At 41.0% G+C, this 23,290-nt stretch overlaps 1 protein-coding gene across 1 annotated transcript in view; it reads left to right on the top strand.

Moving 5' to 3' along the window:
- Positions 1–18,747, top strand: part of LOC311273186 (hippocalcin-like protein 4) — a 29,741-nt gene extending 10,994 nt beyond the window's left edge. The window contains exons 2-4 of the mRNA XM_084380113.1: positions 7,765–7,950; positions 11,257–11,472; positions 11,630–18,747. Of these exons, the coding sequence (XP_084236239.1) occupies positions 7,789–7,950; positions 11,257–11,472; positions 11,630–11,827 (576 nt within the window). The 5' untranslated portion in view covers positions 7,765–7,788 and the 3' untranslated portion in view covers positions 11,828–18,747. The remainder of the gene's footprint in view (positions 1–7,764; positions 7,951–11,256; positions 11,473–11,629) is intronic.
- Positions 18,748–23,290: the final 4,543 nt, after the last annotated feature.

The raw sequence follows: 23,290 nt of genomic DNA, 5'->3' as shown, positions 1-23,290 counted from the left end.
CCCATTGTACTTTTTCCACTCTCACAAAGGTTATTGCCTTTGCAAACACACACACAAACACACACACACACACACACACACACACACACACACACACACACACACACACACACACACACACACACACACAGGAAATGACTACTGTATAGGAGCTCTAGCTTCCCAGTTTTGCTCTGTTTCCAACTCAATTACAGCTTTTGCCAGCTAATCATTTTCAGTCACAGGGACACCAACACATTTCCCCCTCTAGGCTATGTTCACTTAAAGCCAGAGAGCCTGAGCCTCACAATGATGACAGTGTAAGCCCACTGCTTTCCAACCTTGTTTTGGTCCTTGTGGAGCCTCTTGCTGTGTGTGTGCAGAAAGGAAACTGTCCTATAGTAGTAGTAGTAGTGGATAACTGCAGTGTGATTTGAGGTCATATTGTGAATACCCCTTTGACTCAACTAGATTGTTTGCGGTTTTTTATCATGTCATCCATGTCAGCTGCATTTGTATTTCCCTTTGTGTCCACTGCTATTAGACAGTTAATGCCAACTGTAAAGTAGTGGTTAGGGTTAGGGGTTAAAGTTCTTCTTGGCTGTTCTGAGGGTCTGTAGAGTTTAGAGCAATTGGTCCAGAAGAGCACTCAGTAATGTGAAAACCAGTAGGCCGTCAAAGCAGACATTTTGAGCTGTCACGGTTGGAAGAGCACAGGTGTAAATAATAAAATCAATGGTGGCAGAATTTCATTTAGCCACTTATGTTTTAGGGTCCTGCTGTTCTGCGTGCTGGCTTACTAAAACAGAGCCATCATTAATGTCTTTTGCAATTATCCACTACCTAAATGCTTTAGTGGAACAGACTCATCTATGCTGTTATATCATTTTAGGGATCAGCTCACGATTAGTTTCTTCGTTGATTAATTTTTTTTGTCTAAAGTATTTCAAAATAGTGAAAAATATCCAACACAGTTTCCTGGTGATGTCTTGAAATTGCCTCTTGTGTCCAAACATATTCAGTTTACAGAGATATATAGGAAATCGTCACCAGCATGAACCAGGAAAGGTCGACATAAATGATAAGTGATCATAGTTATTGACAGATTTTCTGTCATTTGACTAAGTCATTCATCGATCATACACAGAACTTACATCATTAGCACTTTCAGCCTTGTACTAACATACAGTCATTCTTTTATCAAATATATGATATGTAACTTCTGCACTGAAATGTCTATAAACAACTAGACCTTTGTCGTATAGTATTTTGTTGAGTTGTGTTCTTGTCCCACATGTTGCCAACAATGTTCAAACCCAGAGAAATCTATCATTTTATTTAAGGTAAATGTGTGTTGCATTTGGTTGCCCTGTCGATATTCTGGGATAAAGTGAGGAAGAAAGTTGTGACTAACGTAATGTGAGTAAAACTCTGAATCGTTACTGTACCTCATCAGTTTCAGAGTCACATCAGATAGATTTTAATCAGCAATGGTGGTTGTTTAACAGTAAAGACAATAACTCCAACGGTCCCCTGTAACTTGCATCTTTTGTTTTCATTGAGTGAATGTTAGCGGCAGAAATTACATACTGTGTATTTAGTAGACCCAGCACAGTTATCAGCACCTCTCCTTTGAGTGTTGACCTTTCAGAGCTAGTTAGTCCTTGAAAGAGGAACATTTTCTTTTGACGTATAGTAGTCATGTCATACATTAGCCCAATAACCACTGTCTTTAGTTTGAGAAAACTGCCATCAATGTATGTAGCTTTAGTACTACTGACTCTGGCACGCAAACATGTTTAACTAGCTTATCCAATCAGCTAGATTGCAGTCAAGCTGGCCAATACACACACATACACAGAGCCTCCCACGCATTTGCAACTCAGATTAGAGTTAGTGTTTACTATTGTCCTGACAGCTGGAATGAACATGCGTTAAGGCCCCTTCAGACTCAATGAGATACATGTCTTTCTCTTTTGAATGCCTGTTGGGACAATTTTCTACAAGCTCTGCTTATCTGCCGGCAGGCTGCTGTCTCTCGCCGTCCCTCCATCTTCATCGCCTTTTCACTCCCCGTCTCTCTCCCTGTCTGTCTATTTGTCTTCTTCCTCAGAGGTGTGAATCCGGATTGAGTCATCCTCCTTCCTCTGTTTTTTCTCACACAACCTCTTCATCTGCTCTCGCTGTTTCAGTTTTCCTTCTTTATCATGATATTTTTGATGTCCGTGTCTGTACGTGTTAGGATTCCAGAGACCACCTGTGTGTGATGGAACTAATATGTCCTTGTTGTCCCCGGCTGAAGCTGGCATGTTTGTGCGTTAATGTGAACGTGTGTGTTTGGGCCTCTGCTGCGTGTTGACGTGAATGGACTGTCAAAGCCATCATTGTGCACAGCGGCAGCATGTTGCCAGGCCAATTGATCCCATTTGGTGGGAGGTGCAGAGCAGCAGGCGTTCAGGGCTCTTTAGTATGTTTGAGGGAGACTGCAGCATTTAGGGAATATGGCATATTAGCACCGGAAGGAGTGACTTTGAATGCACTGGTGTTAGAGAGTATAAATAGGTTTCCCCTGGGATTTGATTCTTTGTTAGGCTGTTTAGGGTTTAACGAAGCCAAAACTTATATTTGCAGTTTAAAAAGAACATGTTACTTTCTCTGGATGCTAATAAAATTCTACTAAGTGGGTTAGCAAGTCGTGGTAACTTGGAGGAAGCAGAGCAGTGTGTACAAATTCTAATGTATCATCATCATATAAAGTATGTCATTGCAAAAAAGACCAAAATGCAAGACTCTGGACAGGCAGGTGGAAGTAACTAAAGGAGAGTTTTAATGACATAAACCTATTCCAAAAATAAAATCAGGCGGCAACAAAAACTGAAGAAGGAAGGAGGGAGGAAGGAGGAATACGAAACTAAATCAGGAACAAACCAGTGAGGCAATTGACTGACACCCCAAAGAGGAAACACACAAGAGGCTAATCAGGGACAGGTGAAACAAATCAGGGCAATCACAAAGGCGGGGAAGAGACAAAGACAGGAAATGAAACAAAACATGACACATGAGGGTGAAACCTACAAAATGTAAGCAGGAAATGACTAGACTAAATCCCCAAACCATCACAGTCCTGTTAATAATATTGTCTTTTTATATAGTCTACATCATCTCATTCAGCAGACATGGACTACATTAGGTTTAATTTGAAGTGGTGATCGTGTCAACCCAACAAATGTCTGCAGTATTCACTTTCCTTTTAACTCTATTTTGGTCTCCACCAACTCCTGAGAATGTGGCTCTTTAGCAGTTAAATACTTTATGTTCACTAACTAGTCGATTACTTTGTCTGTCTGCTTGGCAGTTAGTGTACATTGGGTATTTTATTAAGGCTTTAAGAAAAAATGGTTGATGAGAGTGTTGAGAGTCAACCAAACCAGCAAAGTTGCAGACAAAGCCAAAACAGTGAGCTGAAAGGTACAAAAATGCTCAGTAAACCTGAGAATGTAAATTGTCAATATTGTCTAGCGAAGTCCGGACTGGGAGCTCGGAGCACTGGGGAAGTGTTGATGTTTACACTGCTAGCACAGGAGCTTTGGACCAGGGCAGGCTGGGGTTAGCTGGTTAGCATGCTGACTTCAGTAGATATCTCATCTCTTTGAAAATGGCATTTTTCTGGTTCTGGCACAGGAAGTTGACATTGCTTTTCCTAATCTTGCCCACAAAGCTCTGATTGTTGCTCAGCTGGAGTCTGCTATCAGTGAGCACATTGCTAGACCCTTTTAAATCTTTAAAGTGTTGATGTGGCACCAGAGTACATTAACAGGCAGATTAACAGCCCATATTTTATGCCTTCACATGTTTTGTGTCTCTTTAAACAGCAAGCACATCTGTAATCGACACAAGCTTACCCAAGTTGGACATACACGTGCACACATATGTGTTAATGCATATCACAACCTTCTCCAAGGCAGGCAAAATGAGAAAAGGCTATAGAAGCCAGTTAATCGGTAGTCTGAAAGCATCTCTTTGATTCTGCAGGGATTTGACTTATTTGCTCTGAAAGGCAGCCTAATCCAGGGGAAGTAAACACAGAGGGTTATCTCCAGATAACCTCCAATAACTGAATAGTCTCCCACAATAGATTTCTACCTCAGTAAAATGAGCTGGCAGAGACTCGAGCACCTGACTGGAAGACAGCATTCCACCCAGGAATGATTAGAATGAACCTACGGGTTGCCTATTTTGCTTGCTTGAGCAGTGTTTATTTTGATTCGTTCAAATGGGATAAATTTCAGGTGTGTTTGCTCGCCTGGCTAGTCGCGCCTCTCTCTGTCCTCCACAGCAAACTCCATTATCTGCTACATTTGGTTCTCTAACAGAGGGATAAAAACTCATCGGCCTCCGTCAGAGGCAAGAAACAATGTTACAGCTCTGTTATTTCAACTGTGTGGACTGTTTTTGTGTGTGTGCATAGAAGGGAAGAGCCAAAATAAACTCACAGCTTGTGGCAAAATATGGTACGCTTGTGATGTGTGCATCTTTATTGAAGCAGTCAGCGATTTACAGAGCTACCGGTGTGGAAACTGTCAATGATTCAGAGAAAGTTCAAGTTTCTTTCCATATGCCATGAGAGTCATACACACGTTAGGGCTCCAAGCTAATATTTCACAGTAGTAACTTTTTCATTTAGGTGCACCAGCAGATAATTTAGAGGCACCCAATAATCCATTTTAATTTCTTAACACATAATGAAAATGATTGTAAACAGGAACAAAGGTGCAAACAGATGGTTTGCGAAATTGCTACATTTCATGCGCACCTCTGTGACCAATGAAAGTGTTTAATCCCGCCAGACAGATTTTTGCGCGACCAAAATAGTGGCACCGTGGAGCCCTGCATTTAAGAGAGAGAGAGGACTGAATTCTTCTAATTTAATAACGACTTCTCAGGGGAGAAGGTGTTTCTGCCACAACATGAACCCTTGCGCTTGATCCTTCTCAACACAGTCGCCCTCAACATCTGTCTGCATCCATCCTGCAGTAGTTAACCTTGTGAAACTGTGTTAATGTGTCTGAGTAGACACTGTATGTGTGTCTGAGCAAGTAATGCATTACAGAAATGGTCTGTGAGATGTGATGAAACAGTCGCCTTCCTAACCTAAAATCAATCCTGAGTCACCCCTGAAGTGATCCGTTTGTGTCACTGCACAATTTAAGCACACAGGTTCCTTTGTGGAAATGAAACACTTGTTATTGCTCTTAAGTGGTTGCCACACGCTGGGGTCTATTATAAACAGGCTAAAAGTGGGAGCTGGTTTCTAGCAATAACTAAAAAAAGTCAAGGATGCTTTAATTGGACACGTCTGCAGAGAACAGAATGGGTTATATTCAGTGTTAAGGCTTCGACTCTTTGATTTTATTCTCTTCCCTAACAGAAATCTTTCTTTTTTCCTTAAACAACTGTAAGAGGATATTCTGTGTTTCAACTTGAGAAGATCACAGGTGACCTTTTCAACACGAGTTAACGCTCAAAAGGCCTCGGTCCCATTGATATCCTTTACTGCTCTTCCTCTAAGCTTTTGGCGCTCCTACAGTGCCTCCCACTTGTCATGGGAACATAAAGTCCAAAATATTTGTGCAGTCTGCAGTAACTTGGGGATTTGTTGCCTCCTTCTACATGACTCACTCGCCATAAAGCACGGCAGGATGATATTTCAGCCTCTAAACTGTCCCCACACTCTCGCTGCAATTTAGAGGAGGATTTGTGGCCGCTTGACTCGGCTGTGTCCTGGTGTCAAAGTGCGAAAGCTGTCAGATGGGACTATGAGTCAGGCATGGCGTCATGAAGGCACTGCAGTGGTCGGCAGCCATGGGAATATGTGTGGTGAGGAGCCAGGCTAATGGGCCATTTTATGGCCAGAATAGCAGTGATGCTATCAGGTGATTATGGAGGTAGAATGATACGAGTCATTATGGGACTGGAAAGACCTTTTGTGACATGGACTTTTTGTCCGTGATGTATGTGCACTGATAAAACTATCCATTTCACAAATCTTTTAAACAGATCATACGATACTTCCACTTGTCTAATGCATATTTACTCTTCAATAACTACTGCTCTTTAATTTAAACTTTATCTTATTTAGATATTTTCACTTGTGTCTGCAAAACGCCTGCAATAGGTATTTATGTCTTGGAACCAAGTTATTTATAGCAGGGAAATGTACATTAACCTACAGTGATATCAATGTAAAGTCCTGGGGTTAGTTTAACAGCCAATAGTTTAAAGCTGCTGTAAGTGTTTTTGTCGTTTTCGCTAACTTCCTGTTGGTTTTTCAGTTAGCAATCCCCTCCCATCTCTCAACGTCACCACACTTGCATGACTCCTTTCTTTTTTTTTGAGGCAGCTCTCTTTAAATTTGCCTCTTTCTTTTGTTCAAGCATGATCCACTTAGATCACTGGAATTGGTAGCTTTCCTTGTTCCTCCATTGCCAGTGTAGCTACCAGAACAGGAGGATCCTGCTCTCTATGCATCCCCTAAAGAGACGGGACCGCCTCTTTATGGAGTGGTCTGTCCTGATTTGATAAAGTGGGCAGGGCTACCAAAAAATGTATTTTCTCTTTTACTGCAAGGGCAGGGGGAGGACAGATATGGGTTACTGACCAAACAAACTGTCACAGTGATTACTGTTGGAATATAGAGCTATTTTACACTTACAGCACAGTTAATACAGTTGCCTCTTGAACTGCCCTTGTTTTCCTGGAAGTACTATCCATGAGTTTGATAAAGCATCTTAAAGGAGATGCCATTCCAAGCAAAGTTTTATATATAACGCAGAAGTGTATATACAGGTTTGAATTCTCAATACTGAACACATTGTATCTCTGTCACAATCACTGCATGCATGTAGTTTTAACATTTAGTTGCAAAAAAAGTTCATTAATGTATCTAAACAAACAAGGATAACTTTTAAACAGTAGGTTAACAAAAGATTATTTCTTTGCCTTTACGGATAGTGACAGGTTGAGGCAGACAGGAAATGGGGAGAGTGAGAGCAGGGTTTCCCGCAACAGTTGTGACCATGTGGCATGTTCTGTCAAGTTGCTCCACAGACAGTCCTCTTAGAAAAGTACATGTAGACAGTTAACTAAGTTTTAGGTGCCATGAAGAAGTTGTCGATTTAGACAGATTTGGCATAGCATCAATTAATGTCACAGCTAAATTGGGTTTCCCTGTTTCAAAAATATACAAAATTGCATCATCTGCATATTTTTATGTGTAAACGTCCGAAAATACAGCTAAAGGCATGTCATTTATTAGACAGCAAACTGTAAAAGTCCTAATATAGAACCTTGGGGCACATCAATATCGTACTTAAGATTCAGATAAGTAATCCCCATGGTGGAGCTGTGTTTCCTTAAACAAGATTTCATCCAGGAAAATACCACACTTATCTACCTTTGACTTACAACAGTCCAAAGAAATACATTACCTTACTCTAAAAATATTGCTAATTTTAAGTGGGATACATTTCTGAAAATAAATTTAGGACTGAATGGCTCAATAAAAACATGTGTGTATGAATGTTTATTATGCATATTTTGACACACAGAGCAACATAATGACAATGCAGCTTCCCTTTGTGTGTGGCTCTGTGCAGGTAATTCCTTGTTTGCATCTGTCCTCAGAGACCTGTGCTGTTGCAACAACACAGGACATTGCTGCTGTTGCTGTTGTTTGTCTAGCACCCTCTCACCTGTGTGCTCGCCCTCTTTCCCTCTCTGTATCAGCTCCCATCAGAGAGGTGAAGCATCATGGGGAAACACAACAGCAAGCTGGCTCCAGAGGTCCTGGATGACCTGACCAAGAACACCGAATTCAACGAGGCGGAGCTCAAGCAGTGGTACAAAGGCTTCCTCAAAGACTGTCCCTCCGGCATCCTCAACCTGGAGGAGTTTCAGCAGCTCTATGTTAAGGTGAGCCTGAGGTGGAGGGCAGGGAAGGAGACATGACGCAGAGGAGGTGGAAACATGGGGGTTGATTATGCAGTAATAGGTAGGCCTGGGGTCAACAAATAGGTAGCAGAATGTTTTTCATAGCTACTTCCTGCATTGCCTGCAGTGAAAACTGTTATATAAAATTAAAAGTTTACCTCTTAAATGACTCAGAACATTGTTGGGTTGTTACATAGAAGGCTTATGTTACCATGGATGACTAATCGGCCAATATTTAGGGCATAGAGAGGAGGCGGAGTCTCTAATACTGCCAGTCACTCTGTTGCTGCCTGAAACTTCATCAGAGCCTTTAAAATGGCACAGCACCAGAAAGAGACTGACAGATTGTACTGACTGGCTTGCACTTCAGTGTACTTATTGATGTGTCACTGTGAATGAGAAACTGACTGTTTTCAAAGTTGTATTATTATATCAGAAACAAACCTGGCCTGGGGCAGGCAGCAGAAAATAGTGAAAAAAATGACCAATGACCATTCCCAAGACAACATAACCATTGCAGTGTACCAGCAACAGGCGTAATGGACCTTTGTCATACACTTGCAGTTTTCAAGGATTGGTACTAAAGCTACTTTGGTTTAGGTTGAGGGAAACATTGTGGTATGGGTTAAAATAACTACATTACTTCTCTAACTTAAAGGATAACTACCATTTTTTACAACCTGGACCTTATTTCTGGCAAAATATATGGTCATTTACTCACCCAGATAACTTTGGTGTCATTTGAAGTCGTTCGGACGAAATTAGATCCAGTGTAGCGCCGATATATCCATATAATGCGAGTGATGGGGCATCGACACACAGCCTCTATATAACGCATTATCTGCCACGAAACTAGTTCATTTCACCAATATTTTGTCATGATATGGTAGTGCTATTCCCCTCTGAGTCCGGGCTCGTCCGTTATCAACATCCGGGGTCAAACTAGCAGTAGCAGCTACAGGTAAACAAGCCGGCTGTCTAGAGGCTGTGTGTCGATGCCCCGTTACTCCCATTATATGGATATATCGGCGCACTGGATCTAATTTCGTCCGAACGACGCCAAATGACACCAAAGTTATCTGGGTAAGTAAATGATCATATATTTTGCTAGAAATAAGGTCCAGGTTGTAAAAAACGGTAGTTATCCTTTAAGTTAAGAATGTACCTATGTTAAGTAAGATGTGATGTAACTTAACTGAATTAGTAAATGAAAAGAATTCACAGCTGACCTCTGGTTTAACACTGGACACGGACATCTTTATACTACTCCTAACTTCCTCCTTTGCAGCTGTAATAATTTCAACAGCCCATAGAGGTTATCACCTAACAAGAAACGTAAATATGGGTCTAATAAGCTGATTCATAGTTGACCTATATGGTCATTTTGCTGATAAGGACTGGCTGTGTTTTTGCAATGTCACAGCTTTGCGACTTGGAAAAAAAAACTGGTAAATCTTGGAGAAGTTATTCTTTCAAACACGTAGTAACACTGTGAAAGGGCCTATTTTAATGTTTTCCAGAACAAAAGTGTTTTTGGTGCCTTAACCTAACTAAACTGCAACAGACAACTGACAAGACACAGACAATAATAAGTGAACTTAGAGTAAAAATATTAGGTGAACAGTGCAACAGTGTGTTCCAATTGGGATACTAAACCTGGTCTCCCAGTGAGAGTCCTGTACTTGACCCACTCAGCTGTGAGGGCTTGCTTCAGATGTGGACTTTGTTGCTTTTTCTAGTTGAAATGACAGTACTGGCACTACATTAATAATGGCATTCTGGGAACAACATCAAAACAGCTATATCAGATACACTGAAAATAGATGGATAGATTGAAGTGCCATCTGTCAGTTCCATCAGTTTCATTTTGTAAAACAAGTACTCTCCAATGGCTGCAGTTTATTTCTAAAATGTGTCTTTCACGCAACAACTGCCTTTCCGTGTGTTTATGTTTGGAGCAGCTCCTGTCTGTTAAAACCCTGTTAGAGACATCAGATATTCATGAGACAGTCTTGTTAAAAACCCTAAAAATGAAAGAGGAATCTATCAAATGCATTGATGGTTTGACAAACGTTCCTACATACCTCTGGATCTATAGTAACGTGGTATATACGTAACAGAACACATAAAATCACATTGCTGTGAGCTTTTCATAATTTGTTTGACATTTTTTCGTCACTCTTCAATGGCAGAAAAATCTTATTTTCAAAGCTTGCAGAGTTTTGAAAATAGAGAACAGAGACACTAACCCAAAACAAATCAGTCAGCACAGTATTTGAAAATTGAACTCACTGTGTTGTTGTCATGTGGTTGCATGCTCTGCACACAGTGATCAACTATTTATTGGGTAAGCTAATGTCCCCTGAGCTAACACTGCAATACTCCTGCTCCACTTCTGTGATTGTCATCAAAACCTCCCATATATCACGAGGTTGTGCTCTGCAGTGAAACTGGCACGTAGATTCTACACAATCATGTTTCTGTGACATAGAAACATAAAGTAACAATCTCAAGGTCTGTACTAACTCATAGCGTCAAGCAAAAAATAACCAAAAACCCATATGATCTGTTTTATACCTTGTCTTTAAAGACCTTATAAACCTTATACACAGTAACACAGATGTTTAATACAAGGTCAGGATAGACGTGTTGTTTCTGCAAACATGCATGATATGTTCACATTTGTACATGTCAAAGGCTACACACCACATTTCTACAATCCCTTTGATACCCTGTTCACATGTTTATGAGCTGACATTCATCTCGTTAGGTGGAGGGGATGGTGGTGGAGTTACAGGGGAGAAGGCTGTCAAATCAGTGACTGCAGTTAAAGACTGTGTGACGACATTTGTAACCGTGACACTGCGGATATTTTTTAAGAGACCTCAGGACAATTTCTAGCCGTGTGTGTGGTGTTAAAACATGATCTTCTCCTTACCCTATCCAAATAGTTTTCGTGCCTAAACCTAACCAGATCATGAACGCAGTGTTGTCAACATACAATTCATGGTTTGCAGAAAAGTACGTTGTCAACAGTTCTTGTGATTGGTTGATATAGTAACATGTAAGTTGGGGGAGTCACTTGAGACAAACAAAAAAATTAAATTGTCACAAAAGATACAGTAGAGGTCAGTTGAGGTCATGATATCCTGACTTTTAGAACCTAATATGGGTCAAACTTCAAAAAGATTGGATGCTACATTGCCCATAATGCAACTCAATAGGGTTTTTCAATGCATCTGATTGTTAATTTATGTCACTTTCTTTTCCTCATTTGTCACCCTCCAGTTTTTCCCGTATGGTGATGCCTCCAAGTTTGCCCAACATGCGTTTCGGACGTTTGACAAGAACGGCGACGGGACCATCGACTTCAGAGAGTTCATCTGCGCCCTGTCTATCACCTCCAGGGGCAGTTTCGAGCAGAAACTCAACTGGGCCTTCAATATGTATGATCTGGATGGGGATGGAAAAATCACACGCATGGAGATGCTGGAGATCATCGAGGTGTGTGTTTGTGAGGGTGGAGTGCATGTGTTAATGGACGCCTGAGAAGGTTTTATCTATGAACTAGATTTTGGCATTTTACTGGTTTCTGTTCAATAGACCATGTGTTATTTACACATTCAAAGAAATGAATTGCTTTTCTTTTCCGCCTCTTCAGGCCATTTACAAGATGGTGGGCACTGTGATCATGATGCGTATGAACGAGGACGGGCTGACCCCGCAGCAGCGTGTGGACAAGATCTTCTCCAAGATGGACAAAGACCACAATGATGAGATCACCCTGGAAGAGTTTAAAGAGGCGGCCAAGTCTGACCCCTCCATCGTCCTACTGCTGCAGTGTGACATGCAGAAGTAGAGAGAGGGGTGGGTGGAGAAACAGAGGGAGGGAGGGGAGGGATGGGCGAAGAGTTGAACTGAAACAAGAGAAGGAAAGAGGATGGGAGAACAGAAGGGCTGGGGAAGAGAGGGAGGGATACAATTTGGGGAGAAGGAGGAGGAGGAGGTAGGGAAGCTTTTCTCCTTTATTTGAGGCAGTGATGACTGGGAGTGAGCTATGTTTGGAACAGAGTGGACCCTCTGATTGATGCCATTCTTTTCTTCCAGTCCGTCCCGCGGTGCAGTACAGTCCTGCAGCACTCCTGCTGCAGTCTAGCTGGCAGTCTTTACAAATCCAATTTGATGAGGAAGGGGGAAATTCCTGCAGCTCCTTCAGCACAGACCGTAGAAATATTGTCGGGATTTACCAAGGAGATATGTAGAAGTGTCACTCACACTTTGAGAGTGTCAGGCTCTGTGCCTAGCATGTGAGATTACAAGACTGCAGGGTACTGCAAAAGTCTGCTGCCTTTATATAACACTTCCACATTTCTCCCAAACTGTATTATAGTGAATGGTTTGCCCACCGGCTTCAAGATCTAATGTAAGATGTAAGCTAACACAGATTTCAATTGGCATGAAGAAATAGTGGTTGTTCATAACACCACATCGACAGATGTCTGCACCATCTGGGTCTACCGCTTCATCATTGTCCCAGATGACACTTACAGCTATCTGTTTAAAAGAAAACATTTGAAAATACACGTAGTTCACTGTCTTTGTGAGAGTTACATGATGAAATCAATACCACTCCCATATCTGTTAGTTAAATTTTAAGCCATAGTTAGCTTGGCTTAGCATAAAGACTGACAACAACCAGCTGGCAAGGCTGACTTCAAGGGCAATGAAATCTGCCTAGTAGCACCTCGACTTACTTATCACATAAGGAAGTGGAGTGTTCGCTGGTTGCCTGGCCAACTCATAGCTCAAGAAATGAGGTGAAGTCCAAAAAAAGTCCCTTACACCCCTGGTATAACTGCAGCTTGTCATTTTTTAAACACATTCTTACACCTAAACGACTGAATAGGTCAACTGCCAGTGACTCCCAAAACAACATAACCACAGCGCTGCAGTGTATCAGCAGCAACGCTTGGTTAGGTTTAGGCACTAAATCTACAGTTATGAACCTATGTTACCTACTGTGCGTAATATACGTGACATAACTACATTAGTAAGTCTACGAGCTTAAAGTTCTGTGCTGTTTGACCCAGCCACCCATTCCCAACTTCCTCCTTTGCTTCTGTAATAATTACTATGGCCACTGGAGGGTGCCACCTCTACCTAACAAGAAACGTAAATATGTGAGTAATCAGCTCCTTTTATAGTCGACTTACATGGTTGTTTTTCTGATGAGGACCGGCTGTTGTTAGTTGCTAGTTGTTTCCCTGTATTTCCAGTCTTAATGCTCAGCTAGCCTCTAGGCCTTAGCTTCATATTTACTGAACCGATATGAGAGTGATATGTATCTTCTCATTTAACAGGAATTCAAATAAACATATTTCCCGAATGTGTTACTCAAGTGTCAATTCTGGCAGCCTATTTTCAGAACAGAACCAATGTTTGGATGCTGTGCACTGTGGGATACTTTGGAAAAAGGAATGGCATTAAACCAACAGAGGGCCTGTTGTTTGGTCCATATGGTCCATGTAGAGTGACAAGAGAGAAGCAAATGCTCTGCTGATAGCGAGAGAACCATGTAAACCATGAGCTGTAAGAGTTTGTGCTATTGTCACCATATGTGTGAGTGTACCTGTGAGAATGTTGCGTGTGCGCAGCTGCATCTGTTAGTTCCTCAACAGCCAAATCCACAAACAAAGCATTTCCGGCAGTGTACAGTACGGCGTCCACACGCTTTACACTCTAAGTACCAGGCGAGCAGGTGACAAATGTCTCAGACGGCTGCATCCAGCAGCGTGGTGAAGCATACTGATGTGCTGCTCAACGACTTCTGGCTGCCCCCCTAGCTTCTCCACACATGCTAACAAAATCAATATCTTATCAAGATGATTACAAGTGTTGTATTAAAAGGACATGTAATTAGGTTAGAGTACTGTTTCCTCCTCCACATAGGCAGGGCGAGGCATTATGGAACCCAGGCTTTCTCCAGCGTGGCTCTCTGTGTGATTATTTTAGGCTCATTTGAATGTCAGCTACAGTTTCAGTGGGATGAGGCAACAGGAAGTGTGAAAATTAACACTTGACATTCAAATTGCTAATAGTATACAATTATTATTATAAGAAGAGGAGGAAGAAAAGAGTGGCATGAAAACACTACATTAGTTTGACATAATTAAAGCCAGCATCTGTAGAGTTTTTGTGCGATTGTAGTATCTTCAGATGCGTCTGCTGGCAAACTAAACTACTCAAAATAGCACAGTGAAAACAACTCAGACAGAAATCTCTCAAATCTTTTCCAAGTTTGCCAAAAAAGTCTAAATTAAGAAACTGATCAACAAAATGTTTTCAAAGCCTTTAATATAAAAGAGATGTAACCTATCAATGAACACAAGTGTGAATTGATAATGACGATGGAAATGTAAAAGCTCACTCTTATGCATTGTTTCTTAATTAGTTATTAGATTTAGTTCATTAGCTGTAATAGAGCTAATTAACATGGCTAAATTAAGACATTTCTATTTCCATTTTTGGTATTTATTTCATTTACAGGTTGAATTTAAAATTAGACTTACACTGATATATTATGTCATTATTACAACTGATTGCATTGGATGTGTTTTAATTGCGTCTCATTACAAAAAAAAGACAAAAAAAAGTCAGCTTTGTGCTCTTCATTGTAAAGTAGCACCATGAGTTTGGGCAGCAAACTGAATTAACTTAACCAACTGTGGATATCGTGTCAGCAGTCTGACATGTATGTGTCTTAAGCAGAATGAGAAACGGGGAAAACATAGAGAATAATATGAAACATAATGTTGCTTCTCTCAGACCAGCAACTTGAGCAACAGAAAGAGCCACTAGTGGAGCATGGAGTGGGAATAATCAGGACAGCAATTACAGGCCGTATGACAGAAACGGTATTTCTCCGAAAGGCCAAACCTGACTCCATGATTCATCGTTGTTTCACATGAGAAGCTCCTCTTTCTCTTCTCCCACTGTCCGGCTCTCCCTCCCTTTTGTCTTCTTCCTCCCTAAATGTCAGAGAGGAAGCGCTTTGATAATAGGTGGAGGGAGAGCAACTTTGCTGAACTCAGATCTAAAATCAATTCGAAAAAGAGCAAAAGGTTGAAGAGGAAGCCTGGGGTGGTGTGCATGTGTACATGTGCTCACCGGTGATTGTGAATAATAGTAGATAACTGGACAGTGTAATGCTACATCATGTATACCATTGGATTATCTTGAGAAATCAGAGAGAACAAGTGGTTGAGCACAGATACAATTTTGTCCTTCATTTAACATCTAATTTTATGTCGATTACAGAGTTTTTAATTACCCACCCTACTCTGCCTCTGATTGGCTAGTACTGTACTCCACCACTAGTTATAGCAAGAATAACCGGGGTAAACTAATCAGCTTAGCGCAAAGATTGAAAACGGGAAAAGAGCCAGCTTGGATTGAACAAACAAGATATAACATGTTAATTAGAGGTTTAGAGGATAGGCAGATTTGTTTCATTTGGACAGAGCACAGCTAGCATACGCTCTTTGTGCTCAGCCAGCTAAACTAAACATCTCCTATAAACATGAGAGTGGTATCAGCATTCTCATCCAACTCTTAGTTAAAAAGTGACAAAGTATATATCCAACAATGTCAAACTATTATTATGACTATTAGTTATTGTGGATGTTGCGTAAATCTTGAAAGCTAACAGAAACAAACATGCTGGTCTACACCTAATAAACCAAGTGTTGGGGGGAAAAAAGGAAGTGCAGTAATCTGTTCACCTGACTCTCTCAGAAATTGTGATACAAGCATTATTGGGTCATAGATAGATATGAAGGAGGAAGTATAAGTTGGGCTAATGTATGGCTAAAGTTACATGAAGCTAACGTAATCAGGCATAGTGATTTGGTAAAGCCGAACAAAGGCTATGTCTCATTACCCCTGTAAGAATGGAGCTGTGTGGGGGAAAATGATTGAGTAAACACCTTGTCTTTGTGTTTGAGTATTTAGCACCTCCAGTAGTGTTAATTAAATTCGACAAGTTGCTGGCTAAGTCCCTACTTCCTGTTACGTTCCTGAGGAAACCCTGCGACTCTAAAACGACTCTTTGCTTCATCTCATGAGTCCTGCATTAGGAATTCTGATTCACTGGGGCAGACCATTGCATTTTTCATCGTGGATTATTTAAAGATTGTAGACTTTCTGGCATTCCTGCATAGCAGCAAAAACATTTGACTTCTCTCCCGTCAGCTAATCAGATTCATCTCCTCCTTCTCAGCCAGCCAATGAGCACGCTCCCTCCCTCCCCGAAGCTTTGTGCGATACTGTAATGATAAAAACTACATGTACATTATGATACGACTGTAATCGTATTTATGAATATAAACAAATATAATATGTAAATGTAAATGTACCACTAGCTTAGACCTAATTTCATATGATGACACAGCTACTGTGTGTGTGCGTGTGAGTAAGTGTGTGTGTGTGTGTGTGTGTGTGTGTGTGTGTGTGTGTGTGTGTGTGTGTGTGTGTGTGTGTGTGTGAGAGAGAGAGAGTGATAGAGTGAGCCTGTGTAACAACTGTGAGTGCTTGTGAAAGCTCTGTGTGTGCTGTATGTCGGGACACTTTTGCGAGTGTTCAGGTGTTTTGTATTTGTATCATTTGTGTAACAAGAGACGCCTCAGTCTAGTTTAACTTTGTAAAAAAAAAAAAATGAGTGTAAGCCCTCGCACCGAAGCACTGAGTATTATTACCCTCGCCTACACTTGCTTTTGTGGTCCGCTGATATACGGTATGTACTGTCTCTGATATGGGACGTGTCGTTTCGTTTGCCGTAGCCTACTGTTGCAGTTCTACAAATAATACTCACATATAGACGTTATGTTTCACCAAATGGCTTCGACAGGTTTCTGAAATGGGAGTTGTTGAGGAGTTGTTGGCAGGAGAAGCCCGAGGTGTGAGGAGAGGGGTGTCACTGGTGAGAAAAAACCCTGTGCTGTGTCACAGTGTCACCCAGTGGATGGAGGTATAATGTCACACCTCACAACGACTCAACTGCCGCACAGCTTATATAACGAACATGCCTCGAGATCAAAACTGACACTGTTATGTGATGCCGACAGCTTCATTAGTCATTGCAGTCTTGTGTTTCTCAGAAGAAGTGCAGAAATCTGAAAGTGGAGTGAGTCGCCTTTTTGCAAGGTAAACTGGAGTGGATCTTTCTTTGACAAATTATTTTTTTAGCCTGTTTCTTGGAGTTTTCTTGAATTGAGTAACACTAACATCTTATATGCTAAACATTTTGATTAAGAGGCTGAGCCTTTCTTATGATCTCTCATCTTAGTGGTCTCTTAAGCAGTGATGTAAAGAGCACCCAAAGTCATACTTGAGTAAAAATAAACATATTATGTTAAGATATTACTTTGGTTAAAGTGAAAGTCACCCATATGAATAGTTTAGTGAGTAAAAGTCTTAAAGTATCTGACATGTAATGGACTTAAGTATCAAAAGTAGAAGTAAAAGTAAATTATTACTTTTTTAAAATCTGATTGAGGATAAATGAATTAGAAAATGTGTTGCTTTGGCTCAGATGCAGCATGTAATCAGCAAAGTAACAAGTAACTAAACCTATCAAATAAATGTAGCGAGTAAAAGCTACAATATTGGCCTCCAAAATGGAAGTATGAAGTAGCAGAAAATGGAAATACTCACCGCACGTGAATGCTAATGTTGCTCTGTAGCTGCTGGATATGTTAATAGACAATTATATGCCATTACAACTTCATAAGGTGATTATATGCCAGTGATTATTTTTGTCTCATCGTGTGGCAAAAACAAATAAACAAAACAAAAAGGATCATTATTGCAGCTGCAGGAGAGCAATTTTAAATATCCTACATTCTACACAAACAGGCTTGTATGAAAGGTTTTTTATTGTCGTTCAAGTTTTTTAAATCCCTCCACTGGCAGATTTTGTGCATGGATTTTCAGAAAAACAAAGTCACACGGTTAAGGTTGACTACCAGAGTTTGCACATTGTTTGCAGTGTACAAACAGTCACCCACACAGCCCCATGTGTTCTGTCGCCTCTTGTTTTGACTCACTTCATTACTGTCATAGGCTTTGTTAGTCACCCTATTCTACATTAAACGGTATGAAATAAAACAGTTGATTGGAACAGATTGGCGCACAAAGTGGCTCCACAATGTGTTGATCTCCAATCTCCTCTTGCTTATTAGATCCTGTCCATCTTAATTAGCGCCGGCTCAGAGCGGAGAAAGTGCTTTTCATTTGTTCTCTCGAATGCCTTCTCATCAGCTGTTTTCCCCGCGCACTGTCCAATTCAAAACTCCTTAAACAAAATTCAACATTTAATCTGTGGATTGTATGTGCCAAAGATGGGAGTGTGTCACGTGGAGAAACCGATGGCTGTGGTCGTGTCAGGTGGAGTTAAACATGGAGTGATGCCGTATTGATCACATGTGATGCAGCTCATCAGCTGTCAGTCCTCAGAGAGCTCTGCACAGACGCGCTGAGCTGTGTGACATGAGTATCAACATGGATGTTCTGCTCTTTCTTCTGACAGGGGATCATTTGTGCTCGATTGTGCAATATACTTCTACTCTTCAACATTTCTCTATGATGTTCATGTAAATGTCTCTTTGTCCCGTCTGATGATTTGGCTTCTGTTTTTCTTTTCTGTTTTCAATATTGTTAGGCTCCTAGAACAAAGACGATGTAATTATTTTTGTTACATAGAATAAAACACATGGATGTCCAGAGTGGCTGCTGTTGTCTTCTCTCCCGTGTGTTTCCTCCGACGGCGTCTTCACACGTTTAAACGCTCTCACACACGCACGCACGACACTGAGCCAAGAGCATGAGTCACCATCTAGCGATGATGTCACACTGCTGCAGTGATGTCACCCATCATGCTGTTCTCATGGTAACCATGCTGAGGCCACACGATAGGGAAACCAGTACATAAACACACACAGAGCACACTCTCACACCTTCATTACCACACATGTTTACACAAGAACACACACACACAGTCGTAATTCAGGGTGAAACGTAATGACTGAGGAAATGAATGTTGCCTGTGGTATCTGCGGGCTCAGCTGGACAGCGATGGAGAAATAATTGAACATTATTAAATGACTCATGAGGATTGAGCTTTGGCTTTATGAATGAATAAGGACATGTACTTCCCACGAGAGGCGGAAACACCAACAGGGACCTTTTGTGCTGAAAAACTCAACAGATTTCCTGTCTTTGAAATGCTGCGTTAAAGGGCAATACCACTCCATTTAAGCTCTCTGTGTTTTTCTCTGTGACAAAAGATGGGCCTGTTAGGAGACTCCACAAACACTGAAGTAATAAATCGATAAATAAATATAGATTCCTCTGGTCTGGCTCACTCCTCTGGATAAACTGTGTTGGCTGAAAACCTGGTTTTCCATTGCCCCTCCTCCAGCCGTCCATCACGGATCAATAAAAATCTATTCTGAGCGCCGCTGTATCAGGCAGCTCAGCTCAGTGGAAAACCCAACATCACAAATGCAGCAGAGAAACAGTGAATCACACTGCAGCAATAGAGGTCACACCGAGGAGATGCAGTTTGCGGAGCGGCCACCGGATGGGGCTGTGAGCTCAGACACACAGTCCAGACATAATGTCGCTGACAGGCCATGCATAGACCACTTCTCCGACCAACTAGAAACCTTTTGAGGAACTACTACTACTACTGCTTTTGAGGTTTCCACCACAGGAACCATTAATTCCCCCCCCCCCAACAAACGTCCCTGCTTCAGGGGGTAGTACTTTCCAAAAGTACAGAACTTTTGGGCTTGGGTGTGCAGCGATGACTGGTTGAGTACTTGCAGCGTTTTATTTCAGCCACCATTCATAAAAACCTTCAACTGCACACCTTTTTTCCCCTTTTGTTCATCGTTTCTTTGGTTCATTGTGCTTTAACATGGAGAAGAAAGAATATGACGGAAGGATCGACGAGGAAGTTGTAAAGTAGAGACAGAACAGACGTCTCTTCATCCTACATCAGCAGACTAATTCACCTGATCTTTGTAGGCCTTCAGAAACACACCACAACTGGCTGAAGGAAGCTTTTACTTCCTTGAAAGTATTTCCCAGGACTGTAGTTCCGTGTACTTGGGTGGAAACGTGGCTTCAGTTATCTTCACACTGGCCCATGACCGGGCAAATGAATGTAGCTGTCAAGCAACCTTCCCTCATCCCTCTGCGAATGCACAGCTGACACACACACCGACCGTGTAGGTTTGTATTAGCCTTCTGCTCAGCACCCCATCATTGTGAGTCTTGATGATATTAACATTTAATTGATACCACGAAAGTTCATCATCTGAGGTCATTGCTCAGATATATCAGGAGTATACAGTATACAGGAGTTTTCTTTAAAAAAACAAAGTCTGACAAAAATAACCCTGATGATGTCATCTCATGATGTATCTCAACTCCAGCTGCAACTTCACATTTATAACATAAAGCCAGCATTATGGGGCATGGAGTTTAAAAGAGGTCTTCACCAGGCAGGGAACACCTAATGAGATTGAGTTGCATTATGGGAAATGTAGGGTCCAGTGTTATCTGAGTTTGGCCTTTACTATAGGGACCTAACGTCACAATATGTTGGCATCTGCTGCTTGCAAGCCTCCCGACAAAACTTTGAAAAAGTTGTGCCACTACAGTTAATACTAGTTCTGAATAATGCCAATAATTATATACATTATGTTATTTCAGTCACTAGTACTACCAGTGCTACAACTAATAATAATCCAATACAAAAGAGTGAATTATGTAAATGAATATTAAAGTGTAATCAGGACTGATGCAGATGATAACAGAAAAAAAGTGCAACACAATGAAAACACAAATAAGAACCTAAAAATGAGAAGCTGTGGCAAACCAGGTTTAAAGATATGACATCAGGTCCAAAATCACATACCATTCATCAGGCAGATAAACAGACAACATTTACCTGCAAATAAACAGTAAAAGTCTGAAACTGATCCTAAACTGCACTCATAGTATTACATTCAGGTAAAGTACAGTACTCTCTGATACTGCCATGTTGTTCCTAGTATCAGTAATGTCACAATAAAGTTCCAGGATCACAATTTCTATTACAAGAAAACAATAAAATCCACTTTCTAAGCGAGCTGTTGTGCTTCGTGGGTTGAGTACAGGACTCTAACCCAGGAGACTGGGATTAGTATTTACTGATTGGACCATATTATATCTGTTTACTGATTGTTTTTACACTTGTTATTTCTTTTTCCTTTAAGGCTTCAGGTTTCTTCTCTTCTTGTTTTGGCAACAAAATATATCGTCAGCATGTTTATGTGCTCACAATGACTGTGGTTACATGCTGATATTTGGCAGGTACAGTTTGATGTTTACCATTTTAGTTTAGCATGTAAAAATGCTAGCCTTTATTTATCATCACTGAACACACTAATGGGCTACATCCTCTGTGTACCATGAATATCCATACTAAATGCTAATTACTGCTACTGCTAGCAATAAACTTCTTTGTACTACCTCGAACTACTGCTTCACTGGTTACTACTACTGATACAACTTGCTTCAAATGATATATTGAAAACAGAGTGAATGATAAATATACTGTAAGTGTATGTAATCAATTATTAACAGACAAAAAGACAGGATAATTAAACCGACGACACAGATGGTTCCCCAGTGCTCACTTTCAGCCTTAAGTACAGACAAATCAGAGCTAAAACTAAAACAATAAATTCAAAGTGTGCTGCAGAGATTTTGACTGTACGTGTAGGCAAGGCAGTGAAGTGAAGCCAGTATCCGGGTACAGTTAGATGTCAGGAGTCAGGTCACACCTGTTTAGACAAACATATTGCAGATATCATCAGAAAAGTAACACTGAGCCATGACGGAGCGAAAGCATTCGTTTCCTCGTGATTGAAAGATAAATGGACTTGTGGAGCCACCTTTGTATGAAACGTGACTACACACCACGGAGGCATTTGGCTGCTGAAGCTCTGGCACCGCTCTGCAGAGTCCACATGCATGAGTCAGGACACTAATGGCCCTGCGTTTAACTCTGTGTACAACCTTGCTTTTAAATGAAGGTTACATCCATTATCTGCTACCTTTAGGCTAATTCAGCTCCCCGCTGCTTCCCCTCCCTCACTCATTCACTCTCTTTCTCTCAGCCAACTAACTTTCTCCACTCACACTTGCAACAAAAGAGAAATGAGTAACAGGCATCTCCTACGCCTATTACTTATCTCTCTTTTGCTGGGCCGCTGTGTAAAATGAAAATAAAACCAGTGCAATTAATTTCAAACAAACTGTATTTACCGACAAAGGTTTTACAGTGTTCCTGAGCCCATGTAGTAATATAATTTATACAATCGTGTGATTCACAAAGTGTTGAACCTTGCCCTCTTCCCTTTTCGTACCTAATCATGATACTATCACCTGTTATGAGCCTGTTGAATGTTCCAAACAGGTGATTTTGGAGCCATTTACAACTTTCCCAGTCTCTTGCTTCTCCTCTCCTAACTCGTCTCAAACGTGTTGCTGCATCAACACAGAATAAGCAGATATTTAGAGAAGTCAATTAAAAGGACAGGTCACCCCAAAATCAAAGATACACATTCTTCCTCTCACCTGTAGTGCCATTCATCCATTTACTGTAGATTGTATTGGTGTGAGTTGCCGATGCCAGAGATGTCTGCCTTCTCTTCAATATAATGACACTAGATGGCACTCAGCTTGTGATGTTCACAGCACCAAAGAAAAAAAAAAAGATTTTTCCAAAGCAATTTGTCTTCCAGAAATCATGACCTAGTTACTCAGGATCAGGGGTGCCCAGCGTTTTTTCCCGCTGAGGGCCCAAACTGAAATTAATGATGGGCCAAAGGCCAAAGCATGCAGCTATTGAACTGTAGGCTACTGTTAAAATACAAAATGGGACCAGTCCTCTTAAATGGCTTACTTCCTGTGCAAAGTGCCACTGATGTGCTCACATTATGAAACATATGTAAGTAATAAAATATTTAGTAATAATTACAGATCCTACATATTTAAGGAGCATTTTTACCTCAAAAAAATAAAACAGCACAAACAGCAATTTATATCAGATTTCTTTAACAATTAAAACACTTTTCTACAGAACGGCGCCCGCCAACTGTATCCCTACACAGAAGAAAGTGTACATATACTCATGGACGAGAGGCTCGGGCTTGTGACAGCACAGGATGTCAATATTAATGATCTCCTCATAGGCTGGACTCTAATGTTA

Source organism: Pagrus pagrus (genome assembly GCF_965226575.1).
Source record: "Pagrus pagrus genome assembly, chromosome: 17".
Lineage (NCBI taxonomy): Eukaryota > Metazoa > Chordata > Actinopteri > Spariformes > Sparidae > Pagrus > Pagrus pagrus.
The sequence above is the reverse complement of the archived record's forward strand: the minus strand, read 5'-3'. Positions and strand labels throughout refer to the sequence as shown.